Here is a 14,560-nt window from a genome sequence, read left to right as displayed (position 1 = left end):
TGATGTAAACATTACCTTAGATTTGACGTGGGGTTTGCTCTGGAGAGATTGAAAGATCAAAGATCAAGAGTTTAGAGGTTGGTGAAACCCTAAATGATTAGAGAACTTGCAACTGCCGTATGATTGGAATTGGTGAGAATGATTAGGGTTAAGGGGTTTTGTTTTATTTTCATCATTAACACTAAACACCCCTAACTAATAAATTTTCCCCCAAAGCACATAACCTCGTGTAATTTACAAATAAAGCATATAACTCACGCGTTTCATGTAACACACAAGTTAGCAAGTAGACTCATGTAACTAACCCTAGTTAAATGCAGTGCTATGAATGTATGATTTAATTAACTATGATTAGGTTAAAGTAATACCCTGAAGTTGCGGGTTGTCACATATAAGCCTAATAATAAACAAACACATGTGCACGAGGTATATCAAACATACCAATCGCCTGGCTGTGGGGCAGAATAGGGTCTAGCTAACCCAGAGAAAACGGACAAACAAACCAAAAAATATAATCTCACATTATAAAATTGTCCAATGATTGGCCTCGAACAGACAATCCTGGTTTATCAAACAAACCATAAGCACAACACACTTCTGTAAACAAACTACAAAAAGAAGTCTCTCTTTATTTATTTTCAAAATAAATGTACAATGAGAAGCCTTACTGACTTCGGCAAAAACAACTAACATACAAGCCAACAAGCATAACAAATAGACTAAAGCACAGTTTCTTGCAAACAGCCCAAAGGTCTTCAGGAAAGTGCCGACCTGATCCCCTGGCAAAAGCCCCTGCAACATGAAAAAACACAACAGAAAACAAGCAAAAAACAAGATAGCAACACACAGTCATAGTTATATGATTAAGTACTTAGGAGAACCCCTACACAAAGGTTCTCCTTCCAAACACCAAAAAAGTTTAAAGTATCCTAGGGTAAGTAATTATCCGGATTACAACCATATCGAAAGAGGTTAATGTTCAGAAATCACTGGGGACCACCCCTAGACAAAGACTTCAGAGACGAGGGACCAGCGGAGGAAAACAGGGCTTTCAATTCATCTATTGATATCATGGGATGCTCCAGGATCTTCTTGAGAATGACCGGGGTCTTACTTCCGAACTCCTCGTCCAGCTTAGACAGCCGCTTCTTGGCTTTGGAATTGTAAAGCGGAGTCTCTTTCCTGCCCAGACCCTGAGTAGAGTAAATATACACATCCTTCAGCCCAGCCTGATAGCCAACATCCCGGTACGCCCTATATACCTCCTCCAGACCATTTTTAAACTCCTCCGACTGAGAGACAACAGTAAGGAAGGCTCCGAAACCTTCAGTGATTAACCAATGCTTCTCCTTAGCCAACCGCTGGTTATCATCAGAAGTTATCCCATAATCAGCATACATAGTGTTCAACTGCTCCTGAGAAACGGAGCCGACCTCCTTCAGATGTTTCAGCTCAGCGGCTAACTCTTCTTTCTCCTCTACCAACACCGCCATCTCCCTCTCCCAAGCTCGCTTCCTCTGCTCCAACATAGTTCCAGCCCCCTGAGCAAAAAACATCATAAAGAATCCAAAAGCAGTTGGAAAAATATAATAAGGGGGGGAAGAAAGGCTATGTACCTTCTCCTCTTGCAATTTTCGCTCAGCCTCAACCACTTGACATCGAAGTTCGGCCGCAACAGACTGGGAAGTCTTGAGTTCACCCTTGAGTTCTTCATTCGCCCTCCTCAAATCATCAACCCGCTGCAACATGCCAGTACCCCTGAAAAAGCTCTCACAAAGTGACATGCTGTACTGATCCTCAAAAAGGTCATCCCTCAAAGCAGAATTCATGAACCTATGAGAGGGAGGAACAACATGACTCAAAAAATCCCTGGCAGTCTCAGAGGTCCCTATCACCGAAGAATGAGTTATTTTCCACTTAGGAACATAGGTGAAGGGAAGGGCATCAACAAACAGGGGAGCCAAAGGGGATCGATGAGCAAGACCCTCAAATTGAGAAGGTTTACTGGTCCCAGTAGCATGATGAGGAGAAACCTCAAAAGCTGAGGCAATACGAGCAATGCTCACTTCTGGAGTCTTGTCCCGAACGCGGGAAGAGGAAGGACCAGTAGGAATCTCTATTGGGTCATGAGAGCTTCCCTACTCAGACAGAGAAAAAAGAACGTCAAAAACCTCCCAAAACGAATGTAAGGCAACAGACTAGAGAGAAGATAAAACTCACCAACAAAGGTGCACTCACAAGGCTGGAGGACCGCATGTGCTTAGACAAGGAACCCTTAACCCCGACAGGGGGAAGTTCGGAAGCAGCCTTTGGTGAAGAAGGGGGTTTCTGTCCGCTAGCACTCCGGAGCCTTTGTCGGATGTCACGGGGAGCGGGGGCTGGTTTAGGGCTTACAGCCTTCCTCTTACGAGCCAAATGGATCTCCAGATCCTCATCATCGTCATGACTAGATTGCTTAACGGGGATGGGATCAGGGGAACTCTCCTCCCCATCAGATGAAGTCCCCTCGCTTACTTCCATAGCAGCGGAGCCTCCGGCCTGAACAGACCCTCCGGTAACCTGCATCCCAGTACTCCGGTTCAAACCCGGATCAACCTCATCACCAACCACAAACCTAACATCCTTGGAATCCCCTTGGAGTAGTCTCCACAAAGTCAACTCTGCATAAGAAGAAACACTACAGATGACTGCACAAATCCCAAGGAGCAAAAAACAGATAACAGCAAATCTAGGGCAAAAAGATACCTTTTTTTACCGAAAAAAGCTTTGGGACGAACCGAATAGGAAGGGCTCAATCCCCCCATAGCCAGAATTCCCTCAGGAAAAGTGAAAGCCCTCGTCGGATTTTCACACATACACTTCCACTGAACGATCTCATCAGCAGATAAAATGGGGATGTTGTCTTCAATAGCGGCTTCGGCATCCTTCGGCGGTGGAGATTCCGGTATCATGGCAGCAGAAATGAAAATAAACCTACTCTTCCATTCTTTAGGGTAAGCGGAGGTCGGCATAAAAGTATAGCAAGGTTTCGACACGCTATTCTATCGTTTGGCAAAAGTAAACCAATCCCCATCAGAGATCAGTTTATAGAACATACGGAACAAGGGGACAGATGGCTCGCCGGAAACCGCCGCACAGGACAACTCGAAATGCACCACCCTCATAAGCCCTAGAGGGTGCAGTTGAGAGAAATGAACACCGAAGTGCCGCAACAAGGCTATCTTGAAAGGGGAAAAGGGGTACCGGACCCCACAGGAAGAAAATGCCAAGGTATAAAGGACAATCCTATCAGGGGTACATTCAGCCGGTTCATCAGGGCCCGGCAAGGTGGGAGAGAAACGCTCTGGAATGTTGTAAGTCTCGACAAAGGACTTCAAGTCCTTCACTGTCAAGACTGATCGAATTGCGGAACGTCTGGTGCGGCTCATGGTTAAAAGAGAGATGGTGATCGGAGAAGTATGATGGAAAGAAAGAAAGAACCAGAAGGAATTGAGAGGAAGTTTGAAAGGTAATAGGGGTATTTAAAGAGAATAACTGACACACAGAAAACCGTCACATCACACGTCCCTTCAAAATTTAAAAAGGGTGCACGTGTATCTAGGGGATTAACCCCCGCCATTAGTATTCGGCGAAATGGTGGGCCTAGTGGGAAGAAAGGGCAATCAATAGTTAGTAAAAAACGGGCCCACATTTGTAGCCCAAAAGGATTAACCTCCTTCTTGCACAGTCGTGACTCAGCCCCGGATCATGAGTCTTGGGTCTTAGAACCAGGGACTAAAGATGACTTGACGACGGGCCTATGGGTTGCCCCATTTACCCATCTTGGGCAATTCTCGCGTGGGCCCAATCGGATATAAGCCCAACAGTGGCTTACCTTGCCCATTAAGGCTCTCATTTTATAAAACGAGCGGGAAACTAGGATCATAAGATGCAGGCTGCATTTATTGCTCGATTGGAAAAGGATCTTTGGCTGGAAATTGTACTTCCCAGCCGGAAGCATTTAATGAAGCTGCCATCTTACCGTTGGGGGCCAGACACGTGTCTGAGCCCCCCAAAGACTCTTAGAATCCGTCGGATCACCTCATTGAAATATCTCACTTGGAAGATAAGACCTTGAGGTTATATAAGGGAGAAAGAGGATGAGCACAAGGCAGATTCAAGGTATCACATTTAAAGCTCTCTCTCATTTACTCCTCTCTCATTTATTCTGACCAACATTCTCATACATTAAACACACACACATTATTTGGATTCACACCTTAGAGAAAACATTCCGGTGATCACATTCATCGGAATAAGCTCCTCCAACTCTCCGGCAAGTTTACTTATTCTCACGCCGGAGCTTGGTCACGGATCCCCCTCCCGGGGCCCTCCGTGACGAGGCTAACGGTTTACCTTTTTGTAGCGACGAAGGCCGGGATATCTTGACGTCAGCGAAGACCCCTTTGAACGTCACCAGGGATTTGGGTATTCGACAGGTCCTATGATCCAAATGATTACCTAAAGTCGCCTCATCCAAACCCGCATGATCCAAAATTATTATGGTGCGGTACTTTCTCACCGGAATGAGCCACGTGAGTGTTTCCCGAGTATAGAGACGTTAGTGTTTCCCGAGTATAGAGACGGTTGCGCACGATGATTGGAGCCACGTGGCCTTGCAATTGTTCTTGTTATCGAGTCTGTCACCAGCTGTGAGTGGAGATCATGGAGCAGTGAACGGCGTGACCTGATTGGTTCTACGTCACTGTCATGTTGTACCTCTTGTCTCCTGCATGATTGGTCATCGTGGAAGTTGTCTAATCAGGGTCTAGCGCAAGCTAATTGGCTAGATCTAATGACTTGTATTAGCATTCGCTGTGCTATTTGTACTTGTATTAGCTCTGTGTTGGGTGTGCCGTCGAGGGCCCACGCGCACATCTAACGACTGTCAGGAATTATTTTTCTAAGTCTTGGTATGCCCCCTACGCGTCAGTGTTGTAACTCCTCACGCAGGATTTTTGGACCATGCCCCTTCATCAACCAAATTTATACTTTTTTTAAATTATCAGTTTTGACCAGAACTCATTTCGCTGAGAATACGTTTCTACATGTCACCTCATTTTTCCAAGCTTAATTTATGCGAGAACCACCTTTATTGCGAGAACCAATATGAACAGTGGGCAATACTGTAAATACATAACAAAATTGAAATTAAGCGTCTCCTCCTAAACGTCTCCTACTAAACACATGACATTAAGCACCTCCTCCTAAACACCCACGTCCGACACTCCTAGACTTCAAAATTCGTCTCCTGGACTTCAAAATTCGCCATCTCAGTTCACATCCATCACTCCAGATTCTCCAAAATTCGTCATCTGTCATCCCGATCTTACCATTCATCCTTTATTCATAGTATATTCGAAATTAGGGCACAAATAAAAGAATCATCGATCATATATTCGTTATATATGCGAAATTAGGGCAATAAGTATAACAACCCTCCTAAATATTTATAACACCCATATATGTCCTAAAATACACCCCGTATACGAGAAGTGGGCCCGAAATACCTTTATTTAAAAAAATCAAATAAAATCAATAAAATATGTCTGTCGCGGGGCGCGATAAACTACCCTTGATCCACCGCGGGGCGCGACAGCCTGGTCACCAGGCCTCCCCCTGAGCCGCCACGTGTCCAACGTGTGTGGAAGCTAGCAAGTCAACTCAGTAGCCCTATACGAGACACGTAGTCTCTCGCGGGCCTCGTAAGCCCCCTCCTCATCTGTCGTGGGGCACGACAGACTCCCTGATCAGCACTATAAATAGGGGCCGTTGCATTCAGTTGCAAACCGTTCAATTCTCGTGATTCTCTCTCAATTCTGAATAGCTAAAATAATTTCCAGGTATAATACCCCACTAATTAGCGAAACTCTGCCTCGTTGTAAGTATTTTAACCCCCGATTACGTATTCTGAATAGCTAAAACTTACCTCGAAATACTGCCCTAACCCACGAAAACGGTGCTTCAATTCGGATGTTTAAACTTTCAATTAACAAAAATCAAGCCATTTCGAACACAATTTCGAGGTAAGTTTTACATCAATCGACTCGTATCCTCGTTCTGATCAAAAGCCCTAAAACATCGGTTTGTAATTCCGAAACAAACTTAACTCCGCTAAGCTATTTTAACGGCGGACTATTTTACAAAAAAAAAAATTGACCGGTTCAGATTATTATCGGTCAATAACTGACTTGAGATTATTATCGGCCAAATTGAGTTAGTTGGGATTATTTATTTCCAATTCGCCATTTTCTTTTGATTTTTTTTAATAAAAATCGCTATGTTTTATGTATAAAAAAATATTTTAAAAAAACTTGTACTCCACATGTGTATTAATACGAAAAAGTCTAAATCACCTAACCCACTCCCCCAAAAAAACCCCCACCCTCTAAAAAAACCCAAATCTACTCTCTCACCAAAAACCTAAACACCCCCCCCCCTCATCTCAAAAAAAAAAAAAAAATCCCTAAACGTAAACCCCCACCCGCACCCTCCAAAAACCTACCCCCCCCCACTCAATAACCCAATCCTAATCCTAAATCTCTAAACATCTTACCCTAAAAGTTAAACTAAACTGAAAAGCTAACCTTAAGCATATAATGCACATGTGCAACATATACATATAATGCACATCTACAGCAGTACAATTTTTTTTGAAAAAAAGTTTTTTTTGTACATAAAGGGTAGTGGCTTTTTTATAAAAAAATTGTATGTTTTATAGGCTTTTATAGTTAGTTTAGTTTATGTATGTATGTATGCATGTATGTATCAAGACAAATCATATCCATTCCTTTTCTATCAACCCCATTGTTTTCAATTGTTCCCGTATTTCATAACATAGTTACATATAACTCTTTTTTTGTTTTTGTTATATATAATTTGTTATTTAAAGTCCTCACTAGCATTATTAGTTCTCAAACAGGTCCACCATAAAATCACTAGTGGAGCTTTGATGAAGAGAGGCTAAGAACAGTTGGTCCAAAGTAAAAAGACTACAATTTTGGGGGTCAATATTTTGAGCTATTATCATTTTAATTTGCCATTGTCAAAAGTTATTTACTCTATTGTTTGGTAAAACATATGCAATGTATCATGTATGTATAAACTACCTTTAAAAAATAACAAAATAACGGATCTACGTTGACACAAAACACATGCAAAAAATTAGCTATTAATTTAATTTATGTCCAATTTACTATTTATTAAATCAAGTTTATTTGGTTAACCAAAATAGAAGAAAAATGTCAAAGTATACGTTTAAATTGGTGAAAAAAATGATATATATTGCCAGAATAGAACTTAATTTAACGGCGGTATTATTAATTACTAGTTTAATATAATAAATACTTTTAATAGATGGATGTTTTTCCTTTGGTACCGGTTTCTAAATCGTCTTTAGCTTTTGATGATCGTCAATGGCCAAGAGTTGGTTACACTTGATATTCTTTAATAATCAGATCATGAAAATTTCCTACGCAATGGAGCTAGATTTTATATAATTATATATATTTGTTAGTTGACCTTCCAAAGTTGAAAAATCCAGAGCACACTTTATGCGTTACTTTTATATCTGATTACGTGGTAATAGTTTGTTTGTTTGTTGGGTATGAATACAGTTCTTCAAATAGCTTGTCTTTGTCCCGAATTTCCTTCAACAGCAGCTGGTTTAATTTTCAAACTACTATAAACATCGAGATGAGGTAAATTAGCTCGCCAATTGGCTTGCTATCTACATAAACCACCTAATATGCCTACATAAAAGGACCTCTTCTGAATGACCAGACCCAATTAGTGGCGGATTCAGAATTTTTTTTCTATGGGTTTACTTTTTTTGTTGGTCAAACTTTCACAACCATATGTTAAGGTTTTCGGGCTGGGTCGGGTCGGGTCACTTTTTCTAGCGGCCAACCTTTTCGGCTCAGTTCTTCAATCTCTTTATATTAATAAATCATATAATTACTATATGATAAAAAAGAAACACAATGAACAGTGTTTCATTATTTATTTTTTAAATTAAAATTAGGATGGTATCGGGTATAGATATCGGTCTCAAATTTATCAAAGTGGTGTATTTTCGGTACCGGTTCTGCACAGGTATTCACTGGTTTTTACCCTCAAATACCGGTGCCGTACCAGTACCGACCGGTACCGAAGTTAATGTATTTTCGGCACCGGTTCTGCACAGGTATTCACCGGTTTTTACCCTCAAATACCGGTGACGTACCAGTACCGACCGGTACCGAACCGTACCATGATAGGTATATTCGGTACCCACTTTTGGGGATTTCGGTAACGGTATTTTCGGTACCGGTTGGTACCAAGCTCATCAAATCCTGTAGCAACGCAGCAATGCAAGTAATTGCACCGTTTAGATTACTTTTCATACACACAGTAAGTAAACTGTATTTCGTTTGAATGAGGTTTTATATACGCAACAACTTATTTTGCTTTTTTTTTTGTCTTTTTCTGTAATGAATGAATTGTAGAATGTAAAATTAACTTGGATATTTAGAATATTGATGAGCAAATCGTATCAAATCCTGTAAACGAACCGGTATCGTATCGGTACCAAATTTACTATACCAAATCATTTTCAGTACCAATTTGGTACCCATCTTTTGGCGTTTTCAGAATCGTTACTTTCGGTTCGACACCGGTCTAACACCATACTTGTATTTATTGATTTTTACCTTCAAATACCATACTGTATTGTACCGAGCATTTTCGGTGCCGGTACCTAATTTCGATGATTTTCCGGATCGGTACTTTCGCTGTCGTTACCGGTACCGAGCTCATCCATATTTTAACGTGTTAGCACCGTAATAACTGAACTGAAAACAACCGAATTTCCAACGTGGAGGACGTGTGGGTCCTATTATTATATATTAGGTTATTTAAAATCGCTTTTTTTATGACGAATTGACTATCCTTACCACGTCCTTTTATTTATGATTTGATATTCGGTAATTTGTTTGCCGTTGCTGACACGTCTTTTGTAGTCATTGGATTCCGCCGCAACGCGCGGACAGAAAGTAACTAGTTGAAAATGAAACTTGAATGTAGTGAACTTATTTTAAACTTTGAAACTAATTGGGAATAAACTAATAGCACGTTCGACATTAATAACCGGTCAAAACAAGTATAAAGTTTGGGTTTATTTAAGATCCAACTTAAAAATTAAACCTGTTCAGAACTATCTATAGGATTTGGTTACTGCTCAACATCTTTGTATATTTAGACTCTAGGAGTAGGATCAAATACAAACCATATTTTGCATACAAACTGTACGAACCACTTAAAAAGTGTCATGTGGCATCTAACCAATTATAGAAAAATGATAAAATAATATCCTAAATAAGTACTAGGATTTGTTCTTACGGTTTGTAGGATAAATATGGTATATACTAATTTAACTTTTTTAATTCGATCGTCTTTTTACCATATTATAAAAAGTCTATATCTAATGATTTCACCCACCTACTGTCCCGCTCACCTACTCTTAATTCGCGATTAGATTGTTTTTTTTTTTTTTTTTTTTTTTTTTTACTTTGAAAAACTAATAGCAAATTAAGAGAATTTGAAGCTAATAAACAATTTCTGTTGGAAAAATTATCTCTTTCCTAAAATCCAAATCTGGCTCAAAGCTCAAAAATCCAACTGTTTGGAATGGAGTCGATGGTATATGGAAACCCTATTTTGTCAATGTTAGCAAAAAAAGGGTGAAGAGATGAGAATCAGGGATCGAACTCCGAACCTCTTAGTTAGAAAGGAGGCGCAACAAACAATTGATATATTTTGTTATGGGTTCACCCCTAATCTATATATGGGTTCCTTTTATGATTTCTTTGTACGTTTCCACTAAAAATTTCAAACTGACTGGGTTCCTGGGAACCCGATCTTTGATGCTAGATCCGCCCCTGGATCCAATGCAATGCACTTGATGTGCATTTGTGATATGGATGATGAGTTAGAAAAGAGAGAAATGAGACACATGATAGGAAAATTGTTGGCTAAGTGCATGCGTTTGTGAAGAAAGAATGAGGTTTGTGAGTGATGAGCTATTACATGGAGAAAGAGAGAAATGAAAGAGAGTGAGTAGCCGAGTGATGTGGCAAAAAAATTACAAGGATTTTAATCTTGCATTGGTGATAGTCTTAACAAATAAAATCAATTCAATGCGCTTGGGGTGCATTTGTGACATTAAAAATGAGTTGAAGGAGAGAAAGTGTAGAAAAACTCATTGTCTAAGCGCAAGCATTGGAAGAGAGAAAATATTATTTGTGAGTAATGAGCTATTAAAAGAAGAAAGAGAAAAAGGAAAGAATAGTGATGTGATGTGACAAACACATGCTTTATAGCTGTGTAAAAAGCATTCTTAAAAGAAGAAAGGAAATGTAGAATACGGGTTCTCGATAAAGGAAGTTAGAAAAGATCTGGGGGAATTGTTGATATAAACGTTGCACCAAATAGTTTGGATTGGTGCAGAATGGCAACGCCTAAACTGAATTTATTAATATGGAGAGCTTTCAACGAGAAGCTACCCACGGCTAAAGCTTTAAGGAGAAGAGGGGTGCAAATAGCATCAGAGGTATGTAAAGTGTGTGGTCTATCATCTGAATCGGCTAAGCATGTGTTTGTTCATTGCCCGTTCGCGAGGTTAGTATGGATTCAAATCTGGTTATGGCTTAAGATCCCAACAAGAAATCACATGGAGTCACTAAAAGAAAGGATGCTGGATCGAAGAGATTGGTCTAGGAAGAAAGCTAAAGTAATATTTGCCATTTATCTCTCAACCACATGGAACCTTTGGAAGAATAGAAACAACAAAGTGTTCAACAGTGCGACAACGGAGGTAAACAAATTACTTGAGGAGATAAAGGAGGAAACTTTCGACTGGATTAGCAGAAGATCAAAGTTACAAGGGGTCACCTGGCATGAATGGAGAAGTTTTTCGGTCCTTGATGTATAAGGCTCTCTGTTTTGGGTTTCTCTTGATGTATGTTCCAGTTTTTTCTTTCCTTGGTCTCTTGAGTTTGTTTCAATGTCCGCATAGCTGCTTGCTGTGGGATGTTTTTTCTTGATGAGAATAGTGAAGTTTCTGTTTATTGTTCAAAAAAGAAAATTAATCTATCATCAGTATTTTTTTTACCTCATAGCTCTGAAACATCTATTTGTTTGAAACTAAGAGCTTAACTTGAGGCAATTTGATATGATATTATGCGTTAAAATCTGTTCTAAATTCCTTTAACCTTCATCGACTTATACTTAGGCTACAGGATGTGGTATAAAGTCTCTAGGGGATTTATCACGTTACCTTAGCGTCACATCACACAGGAGGCTTTAAAGCCCCTTCCTTTAACTTGCATGCAATGGTTTAAAGTCTTCATCATCATTACCTAATTATTTTTTTATATATTTTACTAGTCTAAGTTCCCGTGTATTACACGGGTGGCTTCACAAAAAATATTATTCAACATTGTTGACATAAATCTTTTAATGAGAGAAACGTTACAGTACTAACATAAATATAGAATTACACATAATTGAAATACATGAATACGGAATGTGAATTGAACGTAATAGAATTTGCTTGATTTTTTGTCCAGATTAATGCACTTTGGTCATTTTTTATACGTGCTACGCAATGTGACTTGGACATTATGTCTTCGGCTTGTCGGGTTTATTTTGTTTACGCGTTACACGACCATGCCCGTTTGCCACAGATTGGTATATAGGCTGTCATAGTTAACAGCCAGCAAACTAATAGACTACATCATTGCACAAGTTTATATAAATAAACAATTATAAGTTTTTTTCTTACATAGCAAAAATATGTATTATTTTTTTCCTTATAATGGACATGAATTATTTTTTTTATCTCAAGACACTACAATGTAAAAAGTTATGTCCATAAATAGAAAGCATATAACAACAAATTGCAACCACTAACCTCATCTATATATCAGTTAAAAACAGCTTATAACCTGTAATAATTATAACCTAAGGAAAATATGTAACAAATTGCCTACAAAACATCTACATAGGAACCAAAGGAAGGCACCACGATGATACTCCAGTGGTCCGTCAGTGATCCAAATTTGCCGTTCAAAAAAAAAAAAAAACAGAGGCTTCCTTAAAGACCATCCGTACAATACTTTCCTGGAATAACTAATGAAATAGTAAAAACATAATGAAATTGAAAATAATAAAAATGAAAAAACCTAAATGAATTACCATAGCTTACAAAATAAACATGACTACAACAGGTTAACAACTTACGGCGCCAACCCGCTAATTAAAAAACCCCTTCGAGTATTCCTTTTAGTCTCGATTTGAACCCAATGAACACATTTTCACTCAATTGTCAGTGGTCCGTCCATCAGTGATCCAAATTTACGGTTCAAAAAAAAAAAGCAAAGGCTTCCTTAAAGACCATCCGTACAATACAATACTTTCCTGGAATAACTAATGAAATAGTAAAAACATAATGAAACTGAAAATAATAAAAATGAAACAACCTAAATGAATTACCATAGCTTACAAAATAGACATGACTTCAACAGGTTAACAACTTACGGCGCCAACCCGCTAATTAAAAAACCCCTTCGAGTATTCCTTTTACTCTCGATTTGAACCCAATGAACACATTTTCACCCAACCGTTGATCTATTTCTTTTGTTCTACTTCCACCTTTCACTACAAAAAACGCCCTTACACGATACGTTTAACACCAAATGAAGAATTGGAAAATAATATTATCTTGAACAGCCAAGTTGAGCATCTTTCAAACCAAAATCCTACAACTACAATGTATACCGTTTACACAAGTGCAGATTATATATAAATGTTTGAAAATTAATTTTAAACAGTAAATTAATGTCTATTAGTTATACAATTGATTAAATTGTATGTAAATACACCAGTTAAATTATATAACCAAAAAATGGATTTACCTCCATACAGTTAATAAATTTTTTAAACTTTGCATAACCATCAATCGTTACACAATAAGTTATACACATCAAAGTATCTCTACACATATGGAACTAAAATATTAACACAAATTTCCACAAATAACTTTGCACCAGCTTTGGTCCAGCTACGAGTCCATATGCCTTTGAAGCCCATATGCCTTCATTTAATTCCGGCCTGGAAAGCTGGCGTTTCTGCAAACCTGAAACACATAAGGCAAAATAAAAACGGATTATTAGTGAATTAGCATAGGTATGAAGAGATTTGCGTTTTTCGTTTTTCGTTTCCTAGGGTGAGTAGTAGAAAAAGAGCCATTGTTCTTTTTGTTAGTCATATTTTCCTTCTTTTAAGAAAGAGAGTGAACATGTGACTCCAATGAGTACCTGTAAGGAGCTAGGAGCTGGTGATTGTTTTTACGATCCGTAGGACGTAGGACGGAAAGACTTTCATAATCTCTTAAATCAAAGTAAAAGCGGGGAATAACATCAGTTTCAGGTGTGGAAGTGTTCATTGAAGGCTGGCCTTTTCGCATAAAGGTGTTGTCGTTGACAATTTTCATGTACAAATCGGTCGGAGCTTACATAATTGCTATTTTAATGTCTGCAGTTTACCTTGTTAGGCAAGACATCTCCAGCATATTAGTTAACTTGATTGTTTTCAAATTCAAAAATTAAAGACTCCATTGAATCCTTCCACTACAAAACAACCAACAATAATCTTATTTCTTAACCGACAACAATAAAAAAAACTAAATCATAAACACTGTAAACTTTCTATACTACCTCTGCTAATAGAAGGGAGTCCAAAAAACAAAAAGGAATCCTATATTTGCCACACAATTCAACTGTACCTGATTAGACTTATTTCAGTCTACATAATCTGCTCCATTGGCAACCACATTCTCGAATAACTTATCCTGCTTCCTATAAGAGCACAAGATTCTAGCATCACCACTTCAGTTTTGGACTCATGTTGTTTTTGTTTTAAAAAACATATACCTGCTTCCTAATGCTTTTATCAGCAATATTCTTGCTTTAAGATGCCTGTTGTTTAGTGCCTTCAAATCAGTTCTTATTTCCTCTACATACTATTCCTATATGACCAAACAGGGACCATCAGTGTACTTTACTCTTAACTTTTTACATACAAAAACCATTTGAAATAGGTCAAAAGACCCGAATACATTTTAAATTGTTCCTTATAACCAAACACACTTTCAAATTGTCAAATAAGCTAAAGATGCCCTGTTCTTTATGACCAAAATATATCTCAAACAGGCCATACTCGCAAATTCTGTAAATTGAGAGAATGAAAAGCTTGAATTGAATTATTCCCAAAATGATACAAGCCCTAATTATATACAGACAAAAACTAACTAACTAACTAACTGTTCTCTAACTTCCTAACTAACAATAAACAGAATAATTAAAGGGTAAAATAGTAATTTGACTTTATTAAGTCAACAAATTCATAATAAGAGAATGAGAATTCCAACATAAGTCACGACAGATAAATATGTACCACGATGGGACTTTCAAGCTGCATCAAC

The 14,560-nt window shown here is 38.5% G+C and overlaps 1 protein-coding gene and 1 long non-coding RNA gene across 2 annotated transcripts; one reads left to right on the top strand and one right to left on the bottom strand.

Annotated features, from left to right (window-relative positions):
• Positions 1–10,525: 10,525 nt before the first annotated feature.
• LOC110941257 lies at positions 10,526–11,008 on the top strand. Its single transcript, XM_022182884.1, has one exon. It carries the CDS (start codon positions 10,526–10,528, stop codon positions 11,006–11,008), a length of 483 nt encoding a protein of 160 aa, XP_022038576.1.
• Positions 11,009–13,111: 2,103 nt separating this feature from the next.
• Positions 13,112–14,326, bottom strand: LOC118482128. The gene is made up of 4 exons (XR_004867386.1): positions 14,010–14,326; positions 13,862–13,934; positions 13,395–13,622; positions 13,112–13,213 (listed from the first exon to the last, which is right to left on the bottom strand). It is a non-coding gene; the product is annotated as an uncharacterized LOC118482128 (long non-coding RNA).
• Positions 14,327–14,560: the final 234 nt, after the last annotated feature.

This window comes from Helianthus annuus, chromosome 1 (genome assembly GCF_002127325.2).
Source record: "Helianthus annuus cultivar XRQ/B chromosome 1, HanXRQr2.0-SUNRISE, whole genome shotgun sequence".
In the NCBI taxonomy this organism is placed as follows: domain Eukaryota; kingdom Viridiplantae; phylum Streptophyta; class Magnoliopsida; order Asterales; family Asteraceae; genus Helianthus; species Helianthus annuus.
Note: the sequence above shows the minus strand (reverse complement) of the source record. Positions and strands in the feature narration are given on the sequence as shown.

Coding starts and splice junctions, on each gene's coding strand:
- LOC110941257 (XM_022182884.1), top strand. CDS start 10,526: ATGGCAACGCCTAAACTGAATTTATTAATATGGAGAGCTTTCAACGAG.